The sequence below is a fragment of the Cervus elaphus genome, chromosome 15, assembly GCF_910594005.1.
Source record: "Cervus elaphus chromosome 15, mCerEla1.1, whole genome shotgun sequence".
Classification (NCBI taxonomy): Eukaryota; Metazoa; Chordata; class Mammalia; order Artiodactyla; family Cervidae; genus Cervus; species Cervus elaphus.
The window spans coordinates 22,521,463-22,540,819 of NC_057829.1; the positions used below are offsets into that span (position 1 = coordinate 22,521,463).

General features: G+C 37.1%; 1 protein-coding gene across 4 annotated transcripts in view; it reads right to left on the reverse strand.

Moving 5' to 3' along the window:
- Positions 1-19,357, reverse strand: part of CTNNA3 (catenin alpha 3) — a 1,812,800-nt gene that overhangs the window by 370,726 nt on the left and 1,422,717 nt on the right. For all 4 annotated transcript variants that reach the window (XM_043926199.1, XM_043926196.1, XM_043926200.1 and 1 more), the window contains one exon: positions 3,009-3,160. In XM_043926199.1, coding sequence (XP_043782134.1) covers positions 3,009-3,160 — 152 coding nt within the window. The remainder of the gene's footprint in view (positions 1-3,008; positions 3,161-19,357) is intronic.

The window sequence follows — 19,357 nt, forward strand, 5'->3', positions numbered from 1 at the left end:
CTTTATCTCTTTTATTTATTTATTTAAGCTTTGAAGTGTGTTTGATGAAAGAGTATCTTTACCTTAACATTAAAAAAAAACAAAAGTTTCAAACCATACACTTACCAGTATGTTCTCAATGATTGGAACATCAGATTCTAAGGGATCTTAGCATTAATGCCCTTAATTGGAGCTATTTGACAGGGATTAAGGGCCAATATGATTTAATATTTTTATTAATAATCTAGATGAAGGAACTCAGATTATAGTCTTATATTTCTAATTAATATTAATTTAGGTATGGTAACTAACCAAAGTTAAAAGCAAACTGATAAATTACATGAAGAATCATTCAGAAATATGATGAAGTTTATTAGGATTTGGGGCCAAGAACAAACACATCGAATTGAAATGGAGAAGGGATATACAGGCAATGACAGTATTAAAAAAAAAATCATCTATCCAATAATCATTGTGTTTAAGAAGGGAGTAATAGGTTAACAGTAGTTGGCTATATTAATAGCAGAAATGTGAGAAGCTACTTTATTTGACATTGGACAGGCTCTAATTAGAGTATGCCTTTTGATAGTCTCACTTGAAAAGTTTATTGAAAAGGTAAATAAGGACTAGTGAAAAACACAAGATACTTAAGTATTCCTATGAGAAAAAGTTGAAGTATTTACTTTGAAAAAAAGATGACTATATGGACAAGTTACAGCTCTCAAAGGCTCTTAATAATTATAATAAATTGTTCTGCCTTAAAGAGAACTGCCAGGTTTGAGGGATATATAGAAATATGGTCAGATAATTTAACTTGCTATAAGTAAGCCATTTTGATAATGAGAAAAATTTTAAATACTAGAATATCCAAGTGGGAGAGGTTATAAGACTTTTATCCCTAAATAGCTTTTGCAGTAAAAAAAAAAAAAAAAAAAAAAATGCATTCCCTGCCCTTCACCTAGGTTATTTCACTGGTTTATCTTCACTTCATAAATACCCATCCAGGGATACTGGAAATGTCAAGGTTTCACCCTTGTAAAGCTATCTCCTGAAGTTCATGGATCTTCCTCATACTTTCAGTATGAAGTATGTTTCTTCCTGGTTCCACCTATCCTCCCAGATCTGAATTAATACTACCCCACTAGTTCACACAGGTAAAGCACAAAAATCTTTGTTAGAAGAAAACATTTGGCAAAGGTACTTTGCAGTTCAGATATACTACTAGTACAGTACCACTATTCCTGCTGCTGTTGCTTAGTCACTCCAGTCGCATCTGACCCTTTGTGACCCTGCAGACTGTGGCCTGCCAGGCTCCTCTGCCAATGGGGCTCTCTAGGTAAGAGTACGGGAGTGGGTCGCCATGCCCTCTTCCAGGGGATCTTCCTGACTGAGGGGTCAAACCCGGGTCTCCTGCATTGCAGGCAGATTTTGCTCATAAATATGTATTCTGAGGTTTCTCTTTTATGTATATCTGGCTTGCTTGAAGGTTTTCCCAAGATCTTAGGTCCTATGTCTTGACACGTCTAGACTTTTGTCTTTCTGTTTCTTCCATAAATGTCCATCTGGCCTAGCATGCACCTTGGTTTTTGTTGGCCCCTTTCCCTACAAGGTCCTCTACTGTCTCCATTTCTATAGACTCCTCCATGTAACCTGACTATGACATTCAGACCTGTCAGATACTATGGGCATCCATCCATATCTCTTCAGCACATGCAGTCCCACCTCACAACCATACTAACAGTTCAGGACAGAGGCATCAAATCAAACTCTACTCATGCTTACAAACTGCGCTCACCACTTCTACCAGCTCATCTTACCCAGTCCCCGCCTGAGAGTGGCTTGGCTGGCATGGTAGGAGGCTCTGGTAATGCCTCTGAGGAGAGGTGGCCTTTAACCAAGTGTGAATAGGTAAATATATTGGATTTTATTCCCCAAAGGTAAGATAACTCTGAGATATGTTCCATAGGATTCTGCTAGAGTTCTCCAGGTTCAGTCATCAGTTGCCTGCAGTGACTCATGATTACACCTTATTGCTTCTCTCTCTCATTTTTTTCCTAAATAGACTAATGATAACACAAATACTTGACTCTGCCTCCAGGTGAACCAATTCCAAAATAATCTCTCTCCGTATCTTTACTTGTGCTGTTTTTGTTGTTGTTGCTGTTTTTAATAGTATTAATTAAAAAAAAAAAAAGAGAGAGAGACAGAGACTTCCCTGGTGGTCCAGTGGCTAAGACTCAGTGCTCCAGAGGCAGGGGGCCCAGGTTCGCTCCCTGGTCAGGAAACGAGAACCTACACGCCCCAGTTAAGAGTTCACACACCTCAAATAAGAGTTCACATGCCACAACTAAGACCCAGCACAGCCAAATAAATATTAAACGTGTGTGCACACACACACTCACACACAGAAAACCTCTAATTAACATTTTAAGGAAGAACAAATACGCCTGGTTCCCGTATATTCAGTGTGCTCGCAACAAATGACTCACTATCACATTTGGGAAGATGGTATATATTCTCCCAAACAGACAAACACTCAAACATTTGTTGTTCCTGGCAGCTTCAAGTGAGATTTCTTACAGACCATTGATTCTATGTTCTAATATGAGAGGATGCAGACACAGAAATTCCTTGTTTTAAATACACTTTTCTATACATTTCAATATAGTGATTAGAAAGATCCTCTCCTTCTATTCAAGGAAAGAAAGAAATTACTTTACGTATTGTTCTTTGGCTTCTGATCATGCTATGTGACACTTCAGCATATCCTGTACACAATGAATTCTATCATTTCGGCACATGTGGCAGTTAAATGTGCTCATTTGCATAAGTTATAACCATATACATAAGTAAAAGCATTGTTCGTGACAGCAGATCTGACTTTGGGGATACATATGAATTTCTAAAGTTCTAATGGATTTCAGCATTGACATTACGGCACAGAAATAAAACATTTCTTGCAATCATTCCAGGGATTCCAGATGGTGAAGAGTGCTGCAATACTTCAGTGGAAGGTAAAGCAGACTTACCCGAATCATCATGACTGAACATCTGATATCATGAATTGTATCATAGATCTTCTTTGAGATGTCCACAAATTGACTATCATCAAACACATCCAAAGAGTTTTTACTTAAGGCTTCCAAGGCAACATTGACTTGTGTTACAAATTCAGGAATTACTGTTAAAATGAATAAGAAAGAGAAAATTGTCATATTTATATTTTCAGATTTCTGGGAAATGGAGAATCATATTGTTAAATACATATTTTATTAATAAACTTTCAATTCTTTTTTAAATGTATGGAGACAAAACATTTTGGCAGGATAATCTTGAAACTCTGAAATGTAAAAAGAATCAAAGCAAGAAAGACATCTTTATGAAAACATTTTTAAAAATTATATTTCTCCTTTATGGCATTTTGTTTTACTAAGTCTGGAACCATATTATCATTTTTTGTCCTATCCATTGTAAGCCCAAAGAAATTACAAAAAATAATTGGTGTGAATAACAGTTGAAATTTAGAGAGATACTTTTAAAAAATTGAGTTGCAAAATAGAAGAAAATTACCTAAACCTACTAATTCTATCTCATAGAAATAATAAAAATACTTTAAACTTTCTTTTGATAAAATATTTCCCCCTCATCAAAAAGATTAATGAAATGAAATTGGTGATCTTATATATGACATTTCTATCTAAAATAAGAACATTGCATGAATGTAGGGATATATCAATCAGTAAGGCCAATCCATAGAATGTTTTTAATTAAGCTTTCAAACTGTGTTAGTCCTCTGTCGTGTCCGACTCTTTGTGACACCATGCACTGTGGCCCATGAGGCTCCTCTGTCCATGGAATCCTCCAGGCAAGAATACTGCAGTGGGGTGACATTTCCTTCTCCAGGGAATCTTTCTGACACAGGGACTGAACCCAGGTCTCCCATGCAGGCAGATTCTTTGTCCTAGCTATCAGGGAAGCCAAGATTTTGAAATGCATGCAAGCTAAGTCACTTCAGTTGTGGACTGACAACCTATGTGACAACCTATGGACTATATCCCACTAGGCTGCTCTATCCATGGGATTCTCCAGACAAGAATAGTGGAGTGAGTGGCCATTTCCTCCTCCAGCAGATCTTCCTGACCCAGGAAATGAACCCATATCTCTTACATTGGCAGGCAGGTTCTTCACCACTAGCGCCATCAAATAGTCTCAATTAAACACATTTCTCCAACTTTGCTGTTAAGGTTAACAATAGTAACATTTACTAACTCTTCAGTGTATTCAAAGCACATTTCTCAGTATGTGCTCTATGATTTAAATCTTAAAACAACCTGGATTTTAAACTTGGACTAATACTTCAGTTCAGGTCAGTTGCTCAGTTGTGTCCAACTCTTTGCGACCCCACGAACTATAGCACACCAGGCCTCCCTGTCCATCACCAACTCCCGGAGTTTACCCAAATTCATGTCCGTTGAGTCAGTGATGCCATCCAACCATCTCATCTTCTGCGTTCCCTTCTCCTCCTGCCCTCAATCTTTTCCAGCATCAGGGTCTTTTCAAATGAGTCAGCTCTTCGCATCAGGTGGCCAAAGTATTGGAGTTGCAGCTTCAGCATCAGTCCTTCCAATGAACACCCAGGACTGATCTCCTTTAGGATGGACTGGTTGGATCTCCTTGAAGTCCAGGGGACTGTCAAGAGTCTTCTCCAACACTACAGTTCAAAAGCATCAATTCTTCAGTGCTCACCTTTCTTTATAGTCCAACTCTTACATCCACACATGACCACTGGAAAACCCATAGCTTTGACTAGATGGACCTTTGTTGGCAAAGTAACATCTCTGCTTTTTAATATGCTGTCTAGGTTGGTCATAACTTTCCTTCCAAGGATAAGCATCTTTTAATTTCATGGCTGCAATCACCATTGGCAGTGATTTTGGAGCCCAGAAAAATAAAGTCAGCCACTGTTTCCCCATCTATTTGCCATGAAGTGATGGGACCAAATGCCATGATCTTAGTTTTCTGAATGTTGAGCTTTAAGCCAACTTTTTCACTCTCCTCTTTCATTTTCATCAAGAGGCTCTTTAGTTCTTCTTCACTTTCTGCCATAAGGGTGGTGTCATCTGCATATCTGAGTTTATTGCTATTTCTCCCAGCAATCTTGATTCCAGCTTGTGCTTCATCCAGCCCAGCATTTCTCATGATGTACTCTGCATTTAAGTTAAATAAGCAGGGTGACAATATACACCCTTGACGTACTCCTTTTCCTATTTGGAACCAGTCTGTTGTTCCATGTCCAGTTCTAATTGTTGCTTCCTGACCTGCATACAGGTTTCTCAAGTGGTAGTTCAGGTGGTCTGGTATGCCCTTCTATTTTAGAATTTTCCACAGTTTATTGTGGTCCATACAGTTAAAGGTTTTGGCATAGTCAATAAAGCAGAAATAGATGTTTTTCTGGAACTCTCTCGCTTTTTTGATGATCCAGCAGATGTTGGCAATTTGATCTCTGACTAATACTTAGTTGAATGACAAGGACAAGATGTTTCACAGAGTCATTATGCTAACATAGAGCAGAACTGAGTTGTGAACTCTGACTGCCAGAATGCATAGTTTAAACTCTAACTACTAGACCATATCATATGGAGGAAGTTTCTGTCCTGTGTGAAGAGGCAGGATAAAGGCGGACTAATTTTTAGGATCATAATTCTAAACCTGGAAGATATAAATGCTTTATCTAATACAAAAATATTAATAAATGTTATTTTTATTTTTTCCTACTTTCAAATCCCTATCTTCATGTATGGCATACCATCTCTTGCAATCCTACCTGCCATGTTCTTGATATGGGGGAATGTTGGCAATATACATGGGTATTCATATTTGGGGTCTTCCCCCCTGGCTCAGTGATAAAGAATCTGCCTGCAATGCAGGAGATGCAGGTTCAATACTTCAGTTGGGAAGATCCCCTGAAAATGGCAACCCATTCCAGTATTCCTGCCTGAAAAGTCCCATGGGCAAAGGAGCCTGGAGGCTACAGTCAAATGAGTTGGAAAGAGTCGGACAGAACTGAGCATGAGCACAAGGCATATTTTATTTAGCACCTTCTTGCCTCCACCTACTAAAATGTATCATCTGTAGCCTAATTCTTAGTTACTATACCCACCAGGGTTATCCATTCTGCTTTTCTCCTCTGTCCATTCTCTAGGTGTGAAAAGTGAAAAAGAAAGTCTCTCAATTTTGTGTATTTGCAACCCCATGGACTATGCAGTCCATGGAATTCTCCAGGCCTGAACACAGGAGTGGGTAGCTATTCCCTTCTTCTGGTGATCTTCCCAACCCAGGGGTTGAATACAGGTCTTCTGCATTGCAGATGGATTCTTTACCAACTGAGCCACCAGGGAAGCCAATCCAATAAAAAGAGGCTCCTGGTTGGGAATTCCCTGGCAGTCTAGTGGTTAGGACTCTCCTATTTCACTGCTGAGGGTCTGGGATCAATCCTTGGTCAGGTTCAGCAAGCCATGCAATTATGCAGCACGGCCAAAAACAAACAAAAAAGGGGTGGGTGAGGGGACACCTGGCTACATATGGCAAAATATAGCTATTGAACATTAAATTCATTAAAATTATCTTTAAAACTTATTTCCTTGATCACATATACCACAGCTCAGGTGCTCAATAGACATAATCAGTTGAGTCACTCGGTTGTGTCCAAATCTGAGACCGCATGGACTGCAGCACGCCAGGCTTCCTTGTCCATCACCAACTCCTGGAGCTTGCTCAAACTCATTTCCATTGATTCAGTGATGCCATCAAACCATCTCACACTCTGTTGTCCCCTTCTCCTCCTGCTTTCAGTCTTTCCCAGCATCAGGGTCTTTTCCAATGAGTCAGCTCTTCACATCAGGTGGCCAAAGTATTGGAGTTTCAGCTTCAGCACCAGTCCTTTCAATGAATATTCGGGCCTGGTCTCCTTTAGGATTGACTGGTTTGATCTCCTTGCAGTCCAAGGGACTCTCAAGAGTCTTCTTCAACACCACAGTTCAAAAACATCAGTTTTTTTGCACTCAACTTTCTTTACGGAGCAACTCTCACATCCATACATGACTACAGAAACAAGCATAGCTTTGACTAGACAGACCTTTGCTGGCAAAGTAATGTCTCTGCTTTTTAATATGCTGTCATAGCTTTTCTTCCAAGGAGCAAGTATCTTAATTAAGACTACAATCACCATCTGCAGTGATTTTGGAGCCCCCAAAAATAAAGTATGTCACTATTTCCATTATTTCCCCATCTATTTGCCATGAAGTGATGGGACCAGATGCCAAGATCTTAGTTTGTTGAATGTTGAGTTTTAAGCCATCTTTTTCACTTTCTGTTTCACTTTCATCAACAGGCTCTTTAGTTCCTTTAGCTTTCCTCCATAAGGGTGGTGTCATATTAATATCTCAGGTTAATGATATTTCTCCTGGCAATCTTGATTCCAGTCTGTGCTTCATCCAGCCTGGCATTTTGCATTATGTACTGTGCATAATAGACAGGATGGCAAAATACAGCCTTGCCATACTTCTTCCCCAATTTGGAACCAGTTCATTGTTCCATGTATAGTTCTAACTGTTGCTTCTTATCCTGCATACAGATTTTTCAGGAGGCAGGTAAGGCGGTGTGGTATTCCTATCTGCTTTAAGAATGTCCCACTATTTGTTGTGATCCACACTGTCAAAGGCTTCTGAATTTTGTTTTGAGAATGGCAATATGGAATGTTTCTATCATCAGAAAAACTTCTAATGGATAATACTATTCTATAGTGGATTCTTTACCAGCTATAGTGTTCTGTAGTGAAATTGCATTAAATGGCTTTCTCATTTTCAGTGAACAGAATAACAAAGCAAGGAGCAAGCTAGTTCAAGCATTTTGCTTAGGAGAAATAGCCTGAACCAAATTCCCACTAATTTCAACGTGACTCCCAAGGTATCAATATATTTCTAATCTGGGTCTTCTCCCTGAATTCCAGAACTATAGATGCAACTGCCCACTGCAAAATTCTACCTGAATTTTTAGTAACACCTCAAATCCATCTGTTGAAACCAAAATACCTGGAAAGCCTAATTTTCTTCCACTATTTTCTATTTTGGTGCCCGGTCATCCATGAAAAACACCCAGCCGTCTTCTTTACCTCACACTCTTTTTTTACCCTGTATATCCAAATGTCCACCGAGTATAATCTCCTCTAACCATATAAATATATTGTAAAGACATTGCCAGTACAGCTCCACTGCCTCTAACCATCATCATATCCTGCTCGAATGCTCCCCATAACCCTTCTGCTTAAGATCTTCTCACTCTTCAGACTCATCATAAGTACTGACACAATCTTTTGACAAAAGCAACTCAGTAATAAGTACAGCAGTGTTGGTCACAAAATAGATTCTCAATAAGTTGTTTTATTAGTAAGTCATGTCACTACAGTATTCAAAACTCTTCATTGTTTCCCGGAAATTTTCTCCCAAGTGTGTAGCCTGGTTCATAATAGATAATTAATAGATAAATAATTAAATGAATTAAGTTATCACATGAGTTAATGAATGAATATATAAAAGTCAGACAAAAATATAAGTACAATGTAACAAGTTCAGCTTGTATAATTTGGGTTTTGTTCATACTTGGTAATCTCCAAAAATATAATTATGTGGGTTATGAGAACAGTCAGCATATTTAATGAGTTAATCTTTACTTTTTATAGTGTTGAAAGAAGAAGAACCTTTTAAGAAAACGTGTCCAGTTATTTCACATTTCCAGGTGCGGTGCTGGAGTGAACAGCAACCACCCCCACCCCCAACCAAAATGATCAGTCCAAAGAAAATGATAAAACTCCTAATCACTTTGATATTCTCATCACTGAATCAATGGATATGAGTTTGAGCTAAATCTGAGAGATAGTGAAGGCCAGGGAAGCCTGGTGTGCTGTAGTCCATGGGATCACAAAGAGTCAGACATGACTCAGCAACTGAACAAAAATAATATTAACCCTAAAGACATAACAAAATGCAAAGAGATGTACCAAAACTTGTGGTGGTTTATCACTGACAAAACCCTCTTCAAAGCCTTCCCCACTAAAAAAAATGTTTTTCTCATCAAGCAAAAAACTGTGCCATACAATAAAAATTTAACTTTATCCATATCTTCCATCTGTTACTAATCTCTCTACAATTTGAAACTGCTCTCATCATCTTCCTATGGAGATCTTGGCCAAAAAAATAAAAGAGAGAGAGAGAGAGAGAAGCATAAAATTATGTAAAGGTCTAGTTTTCACTGCCATGTGAAATAATGTGAGAAAGATTTAGCATACTTTAAGGAAAATACAACATATTTATTATTGCAACATGATTTCATTTTAACTCTTCTAGAGGCCTCTTACTAATAAACTAATATTAGTTTCAATTAAAATGAAATCTTTGAGAAGCAAATGTTTAATTTCTGAAGTACAGATGGAAACTACTACTTTTTTCACTCAAACAGCATAAATGAACTATTCAAAGTTGATATATAATACATTTCTCATTTCATTAGTTTAAACATCAGCTGTGGGTGTGCTTTATTCATACTATGGACATATGGTTGCTTGGATCAGAGTTGAAGTGAAATTTTTTAATGCTTTCAAGAAAATACAAAGTGAGTATAATTAAGTAGCCAGTTAATGGTAATTTAAAAGGAAAAGCAAATTGACAAAGCTATCTCAAATCCATAATCTACCTAAGTTTCAAGAGAACAAGGTTTATACATAATATACCATTGTGTTATACAATTATCGATCAAAGAGAGGGACACCTTAAACAAATTCACTCTAATCAATTGAAATGCCAGATAGAATCAACTGTTCTGAACTTTGAAGTGTAGATTTGTTAAACAAAAGTGGCCTTTCGGTTAATATCTTCTCAGCTTCAAACTTAAAACTATCTTGTCTATTTTATACCGCCAGATTCAAAGCCAGCCCTGAACTCATTAGAAGTCTGTACTTTCTCTATCATCTTTATTCAGAATATACAGAATAATCATATCCATTGAGTGCTTACTCATCTTGACACTGTATTAAGCATTTCATATGCATTGTTTCATTTAATCCTCACAGCAGCTCTGTAAGGCAAGAACTATCTGACTTTGCAACACCATGAGCTGTAGCCTGCCAGGCTCCTCTGTCCATGGGATTTTCCAGTCAAGAACACTGCAATGAGCTGCCATTCTCTTCTCTAGGGGCTCTTCCTGACCCAGGGATCAAACTCAGGTGTCCGGATTGCAGGCAGATTCTTTACCATCTGAACCACCAGGGAAGACATTATAATGCTATCTTGATTTTACTGATGAGGAAACTGAGGTCAAACAGCTGATAATTGAGACGTCAGAGCTTGCTCTCTGAACCCTAAAGCTGCACTGCCTCCTTGTGATAAGTAAAATACTTTGGGCTTATTAATTTCAGTGCTCCTGGGAAAATTAATGTTAATTTTCTGGCAATAGAGCCAATTTCTCCCAAACCTTGAGTATCTCTCTGGTAGTAACTCAAGAATATTTTATCCTTTCTCAATTCTTGCTAAATTTATTATGTGCTTTTGAAAGTAGGTGAGGGCACATAATTATTGGATTAAGTAGGTCAGAAAAAAATTCAAACTCATTATAGCTAATCATCTCAAATGATGTCATTAAATTATGTTTTCTATCATTAATAAAATGCAGATTAAAATATTTCTAATTATACTATTATCTTTGAAAATTACCAATGATAAAGGAATTTGGCTTTGAGAATTCACATAATGCCAAGTCATCATTTCTTTACATTATGCTAAGTGGGAAGAAATGAATAATAACAGAAAGTGCAGTTAAGCATATGCATGACTTCTATAAATATCACATACTCTTAATTTTTAAAATTTATAGAACATTGATTATCAATGTTCTTTGTCCCTCACACATGACATATCATAAAAATCAAAAACCAGTGAGAATTTTGCTTTTCCTCAAATGAGAGAATCAAGGATCTGAGTGAGTGATTTATGACACATCACACAGTTAACAAGAAATTTTAACTGACCTCACTGTTGACTCCACATCTACTTTTCAAACATCTGGATTGGCTAAAAAAACAATAACAACGACAAAACAACTAAAAAATGAAATAGCAAAGAGAAAGACTGTTGTCATGGCTTCATGATACTGATACTTTTTCTCCCCTTTGGCAGAGATCTTTTCTCTATGAAATTCTGGATCACTTAATTAGCCTGAGTGTCCAGCTTTGGGTATCACCAGCAATGAAAGGACTTAGGTGTTTTCCCTAGATCTTAGTCTTGATGTTTCTCAATAATACATTAATATTAATAAATGATATTAATTTATTTAGATTAGATTTTATTATTTTTATTTTATTTAGATTAATTTAGATATTATTTTATTTAGATTAATTTTATTTAGATTAAATTATTTAGATTTATTTATTTAGATTAGATTTATTTAGGAATTACTCATGACCACTTAATGTAAAATTTAGCTCTGTCACACTTTTTCTCATATCCTTTTCAACTGTGTTAACATCATGTTAATTGGTTAAAGGACTGTAACCATTTAAAGACTATAAAGTCTTTAAAGTTGCACCTGTACTAAGTAATGTTCTGTGATGACCTTTGCTCATTATGTACCACATTAATTGAACTGAATTAACACATTATCTCTTAAATTTTTTGTTAGTTGTTTCTGTATATCTTAGAGGTGGATGAGCTTAGAGGTGGACCCTCTAAGTTTCACTCAAACCTTCAAAATAACTGCAGCTTCAAAGGACATCTTGACTGCAGTGTCTTGAGACTAGGGCAGGATTACACAGCTAAGCCACTCCTGGATTCCTAATTCTCAGAAAATGTGAAAGATAGTGTTTGTTGTTTTAAGCTGCTAAATTTGGGGGCAATTTCTTTTACAATGGATAATTACTACACTAACAGACTGGAAAGGTCTAAAAGAGTACATTATTTTTGCCCATATAGGTTCATTCAGATGGAACCATACGGTATATATTGTTTTGTATCAAGTTTCACTTGGCATTGAGGCTATGCGATTTTACTCACATTGTTGTATGTAAGCTAACTTTTTCTTACTACTGTATAGTATTCCATTGTACAACATACATATTCCATATGTATCGCATATTTATTTACCCATTCTACAGGTAATGGGCATTCAGATAATTTCCAGTTTGAGACTTTTATACATAGTGATGATATGAACATACTGTACATCTTTTGGTACTGGGATATGTGTACATGTTTTCAGGGAATTTATATACATATTTTCAGGGACTATACCTATCAGTGGAATTTCTGAATCATAGAATATATTTTTGTACCATATTAGTAGATACCAACAGTTTTCAAAGTAGTTGAAATACATTTTATTCCTATCAACAGTGCTTGAGAATTCTAGTTGTAATGATAACACTTTTGGCATATTCCAGCTTTTACATTTTAGCCTTTCTGCTCTCTCTTTCCTTTTAATGTGTGAGTCAGGGTGTGTGTGTGTGTGTGTGTGTGTGTGTGTGTGTGTGTGTGTGTGTGTGTGTTCTGCTGGTTAAGCTTCTGTATTGCTTTCAATTTTTATATACTCTCTTGCTGTTTTTGAGTTTTGAATGGTTTGAATTTTCCTCTTTAGAATTACTCATCTTATCTATTGCTCAAGATCATCCATTAACCACTTGAATTTCTAGTATCAAGAAAAACACACACAGGAAGAGTGAAAGAAAAATAAAGAAGTAAAGGAGCACCATGGTCTGTATCTCTAGCCAAACACAGTGTAGGAGGTATCTTGGGTCCAAGAACAGGGAAATGTGAAAATTAATAAACAGAAGCTTTGTTTAGGTAAAGTGGATTTGGGAGTCCAGAAGGGGCAGATCTCACACCCTACCTCTTGACATCAATTATAGACTCAATAGGAAGAGACATACCTTTGCCATTTCTGAAAGGAAGAAAGTTCCTATTTTACTACCCAGCAGGTTGTTTGTTATCTAGTTACTAATTCATGTCTGATTTTGTGACCCCGTGGACTGTAGGCTGTCAGGGATTTCTCAGGCAAGATTACTGGAATAGATTGCCATTTCCTTCTCCAGGGGATCTTCCTGACCCAGGGATTAAATCCGCATCTCTTGCATTGGAAGGTGGATTCTTTTCCACTGAGCCACCAGGGAAGCCCGGTAGGAAGAAGAAAGACATTCTCCTGGCCTGGCAACAGCCCAGCCAATGAGGGACTGCCATGACTCTGCCAATGAAAAGCCGCTACACTTCAAACTGCCGGTTTCCTCCAATGGACATTTTGTTTACAACTGCCCCACTCCAGTCTTCCTTCTCTGTAAAAGAATGTTCCTCTCCTTTGTTTTCCAAACCTGCCGGTGGTTTACCATAGATTCCATGTCCTGAGTTGCAATTGTTTGCTATTATTGAATATATCTATTTTGCTGGTAAAATACTTGACAATTTCAACTTTTAGGTAAATAGAAATGTCTTGTGGAGAAAAAAGAATCTTTAAAGATGCTAAAGAAGATATATACAATATGAAGGTTTCTAGTAGGAGAAACTTTTTTTTCTTCTTCTCTGACCTGTGGTGGTGAGGTAGTCCTTCACATGATGCTGGGGATTTGCTGGGTGAGAATAAAAAAGAGTTGATCTCAGCTCCCTAAATTCCAACTCTCCAACATGTCCAGCTTCTATGATTATATGTCTGAATACAACTCTTTTCTTAACTTTACCTGGTAACTTTCTACCCACTCTTCACATTTAATTTAGGTACCAGTTTCCCTGTGAAATGTTCCCTGATCACTAGCCCACCCAAGCCTCTGGCTGTGTTAGGCAATCTTGTCTCTTGGACTTGCTGATACTTCAGACATACATTTGCTAAAGATGCTATGTCTCTAACTGTATGTATTTTCTTATACTCAGCCACTACGCCAACAAAGGTCCGTCTAGTTTAGGCTATCATTTTTCCAGTAGTCATGTATGGATATGAGAGTTGGACTATAAAAAAAGCTTAGCACTGAAGATTTGATGCTTTTGAACTGTGGTGTTGGAGAAGACTCTTGAGAGTCCATTGGACTGCAAGGAGATTCAGTCAGTCCATCCTAAAGGAGATCAGTCCTGGGTGTTCATTGGAAGGTCTGGTGTTGAAGCTGAAACTCCAATATTTTGGCCACCTGAAACAATGAGCTGACTCATTTGAAAAGACCCTGATGCTGGGAAAGATTGAAGACGGGAGGATGAGATGGTTTGATGGCATCACCGACTCAATGGGCGTGAATTTGGGTAAACTCCAAGAGTTGGTGATGAGCAGGAAGGCCTGGCGTGCTGCAGTCCATGGGGTCGCAAAGAGTCGGACATGACTGAGCAACTGAACTGAACTGAAAACCTGATAGAGAGCTTTTAAAATCAGAATCTCTGTCATCACCTTTGTTTCCTCAGGAAAGTGGTAGGTGTCAGAGTCAGAATTCAACATCAGGCACGCAACTGAGAGCCTGTACCCCTTCCTCTGTGTTCTACTGTTGGATGCGATAACCATGCTGAGACGTATCTTCAAACATTAAAGAGGGTACCCCATTTACTGAGTGTAAAGAGGGCTAAATCTTCAAGAGAAAAAGGGCCATCTATAAAATAGTACAATCAGATTAGTATTAGACTTTTCATGAGAAACACTGAATCCTGAAAGGAAAAATACGAAGCAATGCATTCAAATTCTGAGGAGAAATTATTTCAGAATTGAGATTCAATACTCACCCAATTTACTAATTAAGTGAACGGTGAGATAAAGAGTTTTTCAGACATGCATATACACAGAATAGTTAATTTCCAAGAACTCTTCATTAGAAAGATACTTGTCAATAGAATCTTAAAACAAAAAGTGAATCAAAAGAGCAAAATATGGTGCTGAGAAAACAATGCAGTTAGAAAAACAGTTGGAAATACCTTAGGGTATTACTGTTGTAGCATGGATACATTGAGTAAGCATGTAGATATTTTTGAGAGCCAAGTCTCTCATTATGGGATAAGGGAGGTACTACTACGGAATGTGATAAGACAAAAGAACCCATGGAATGGGATTGCAATTGAGGTGTCAGCACGAACTCATGATTTCATATATAGCAATATATTACCTTTTGTGTAAGAATGAAGAGGAGTTAAGAACACATATTAATCTGTTTATTTTCACATTAAAAAGACTCACATGAGAGATAAAGGAAATTTCTTATTTACAAGGGATGCTAAGAATAGGGTAGAAGGAATAGGAGGAGAGAGATTAGTCTCTGAGAGGATATACATTTTGTGTATTTTTAACTCTTATAAGCATGTTAAGATTACACACTTTCAAAAATATAAGATTGACAACAAGGATATCAGCAGGGGAAGGAAACATAAAAGCAAATGCAAATAGCAACGAATGAATCTGTTTTGAATTTTCAGGGTGTGTATCATCGAGTTGCTTAGACTTACGACTTTATAAAGCTGTACTGTTAAATCCACTAGCTGCTAGAAATATCTTACTATTCAACTTAATTTACATTAAATTGATACACACTAAATATAATTAAAACTTCACTTCCTCAGTCACTCTGCTCACCATATATGGCTATCATTTTAAACAGTGTAGATACAGCTCAGTTCTATTCTCGCTAAATGTTCTTTTGGACAACACTGTTTCAAATACTTTCAATTATTTGTTGAGCACCTGTCCTCTGGAGGACACTGTTTTAGATACTGGAATAGTGATATGAGCACTAACTGTGTAGTTTGTCTATGTATACTTCGCCAATAAGAGTGGTAAATCTTCAGAAACAAACCCCCTTTGGCACCTAGAAATTAACCAGGCCATTGCAAAACTGTCAGATTCTATTTACCGATATCATTCTTAGCTTTGTTGGTCAATATATATTCACCTTCATAAAAATATAAGTGGCTATCTAAACAAGAAAATATGTATATGTTTTGCTTGTGCTTTGAGAGACTATAGATATTTTTTCTTACTGGGTTAATCTCATGAAGGTTATAAAATTTCACATCTGCTGAAATTATCCCAGTGCTAATATATGTGAAAAATGTTCTGGAATTTCAGGGCCAACTTGTTACTTTTACTTTGACAGAACTGTCATTATTTTAGCAAGTTATAATATTACAGTGAAAGAGCAGAAACTCAATTTCATAGTGAGTCTACTCTTTCTATAGTAATTCAGTGTTACACGGTTTGTAAGGAAGGACTTACACTGTACAAGTGTATAGTATTAAGATTTTTAAAGAAAAAATTCATTTTTCTTATATCTGATACTCTTGTATATTGAATCTTCATCCTATTGCAATCAATATCTTACAAATTTCAGGGTGCCAAAATTAAGATGATTTAAATACATATGGATGTATAACTCATTCAATAGATATTTTTCTATAAAGTCAAATAAAAAATGTTTGTGAACTTCCTGAGTACGTTTGTTGTACTGAATCACTTTTTTTACTATTCTTGAATGAATGGAAAAAAAAATGCTGTAGGGAAGTTTCCTATTTAAGGCAATTGAACAGACTTCTTTTACGAATATTTATCCCCCTAATTTCTTTCTTTCTTTTTGTAATGCTGGATATAGATGCATACATATAAGTTCAAATACTATTTTAAACAAGTATACTAAGGTGAATTAAGATTTATAACTATGCTAATTTTTTTTAAAAATAGCTACAGAAATCCAGAAATTTCTGTATCAATATGTTAGGATTGTGAAAGATCAGTCAAAAAAAATTTTTTTAAGGAGCTAAAATTCTTTTGTAAAATAAAGAAATAGGTACACTTTCTGGATCCATGGGTCTATTCAAAATTATACATGAATCATATTCACTTTCTCTGGCTATATTTGGCTATAAGCAGAAAAACTAAAAAAGAAAAGAATAGATGAGAAGATGGCAGATGTATGGAGAGAAGAATGGGTAGTAAAATAAAGCATGGATTGTTGGAAGAAAAGATAGGTGTATAGAATCATGTGTATAAGAATGTGAATGGATGAAAGGTGAGACTAAACGTCATAACTTTACTTCCAAAAAAGAAAACTTCAAAGAAGCAACATACAGTAAGCTTTCAAAACTTAAAACAAGGTCAATATAATTGGAACTACATAATGAAAGTTAGAGAAGACAAGGATAACTGCATAAAAATATTCTAGAGTTAAGGTACAATAATTAAGTATAAAACTGATCACTTGCATTCCAGGCAAAAATGAAGCAATGAATTACATGCTTCATAAAATCAAAATGGAGCTAAGTACTTAAAGGGGCTTCCCTGGTGGCTCAGAGGGTAAAGCATCTGCCTGCAATGCGGGAAACCTGGGTTTGATCCCCACGTCGGGACGATCATCTGGAGAAGGAAATGGCAACCCACTCCAGTACCCTTGCCTGGAAAATTCCATGCACGGAGGAGCCCGGTAGGCTACAGTCCCTGGCAAAGAGTCGCATATGAATGAGCAACTTCAACACAAGCACTTAAAAGTTTTCATTGGGACTGATGTAAGATTTTTCCAACACTACATGCTGAGGGGAGTGAATGTTTCACTTAGGTATTTATATGTTTTGTTACTAAATGACAAAAAATGATCTTCACAAATAGTGTTAAAAGGAAAAATATTCTTCATAAGAATATTTCTTTTTACAATATTATCATCTTCTTTAAAAAGTTAAAGTCCTGGAATTTTTGATTTGCACCTTTTTGGATTTCTGATGTGATATGATACCAAAAAGGGCTTCAAAAATTTTGATTCTAGAGAGGAATTTAATGGATAAATGAATGAATAAGGTCACCATGAATTTTGACAGGAGTGAATCATCAATTATTTGAAATTGATGTCAATAGTGAGTTAGTTCTTAAAAGATGAACATTCAGGGATACCAGACAAAAGAAACTCCATTTATTTTAGATACTAAGTACTAACAAATTAAGCTGATATTTTCTTGTGAAAATTTAAGTAACTAGCATTCTTGCTGCAGAAAGCTCAGATCTGGATTCTATGTATGATATTATATCTGAAAGTGACCACCACAATATCTGGTGTATAATACGGTTCCAGAATAATAGCAGAAGAACACTTATTGATTATTTACTAAGTACCACTAATTTTGCTAGTGCTTTACCTATTCTGGAATCAGTAAAGCATGACAGTGACATGTCTAGATTTCTAGTAGGGGTCACTTTCTTCCTTGCATTTTATTTACATTGCATTTTCTGGAGCTGTGCAAAGCTATTCAGTTCAGTTCAGTTCAGTCACTCAGTCGTGTCCGACTCTTTGTGACCCCATGAAACACAGCACACCAGGCATCCCTGTCCATCACCAACTCCCAGAGTTTACTCAAACTCATGTCCATCGAGTCGGTGATGCCATCCAGCCATCTCATCCTCTGTTGTCCCCTTCTCTTCCCGCCCCCAATCCCTCCCAACATCAGGGTCTTTTCCAATGAATCAACTCTTCAAATGAGGTGGCCAAAATATTGGAGTTTCAGCTTCAGCATCAGTCCTTCCAATGAACACCCAGGACTGACCTCCTCTAGGATGGACTGGCTGGATTGCCTTGCAGTCCAAGGGACTCTCAAGAGGCTTCTCCAACACCACAGTTCAAAACATCAATTTTTCAGCGCAAAGCTGTAGCTCTGAGCAAATAGTATATTCTTTCGTCAGCAAACTTTACTGTGACACAGTTGATTTTGAACCTGGCCCTACATTAGAATCAATGGCAACCCACTCCAGTACTCTTGCCTGGAAAATCCCATGGACAAGGACCTGCGAGTTGGACAGGACTGAGAGACTTCACTTTCACTTTTCACTTTCATACATTGGAGAAAAAAATGGCAACACACTCCAGTATTCTTGCCTGGAGAATCCCAGGGACAGAGGAGCCTGGTGGACTGCTGTCAATGGGGTCGCACAGAGTCGGACATGACTGAAATGATGCAGCAGCAGCAGCTACATTAGAATCACCTGGAGGGACTATTAAACGAGGCCTGTGGAGACCAGTGGAGAAATAACTCCAGAATGACTGAAGGGATAGAGCTAAAGCAAAAACAACACCCAGTTGTGGATGGGACTGGTGATAGAAGTAAGGTCCAATGCTGTAAAGAGCAGTATTGCATAGGAACCGGGAATGTTAGGTCCGTGAATCAAGGCAAATTGAAAGTGATCAAACAGGATATGGCAAGAGTGAACATCAACTCTAGGAATCAGCGAACTAAGATAGACTGGAATGGGAGAATTTAACTCAGATGACCATTATATCTACTACTATGGGCAGCAGTCCTTTAGAAGAAATGGAGTAGCCATCATAGTCAATGAAAGAGTCTGATGCAAT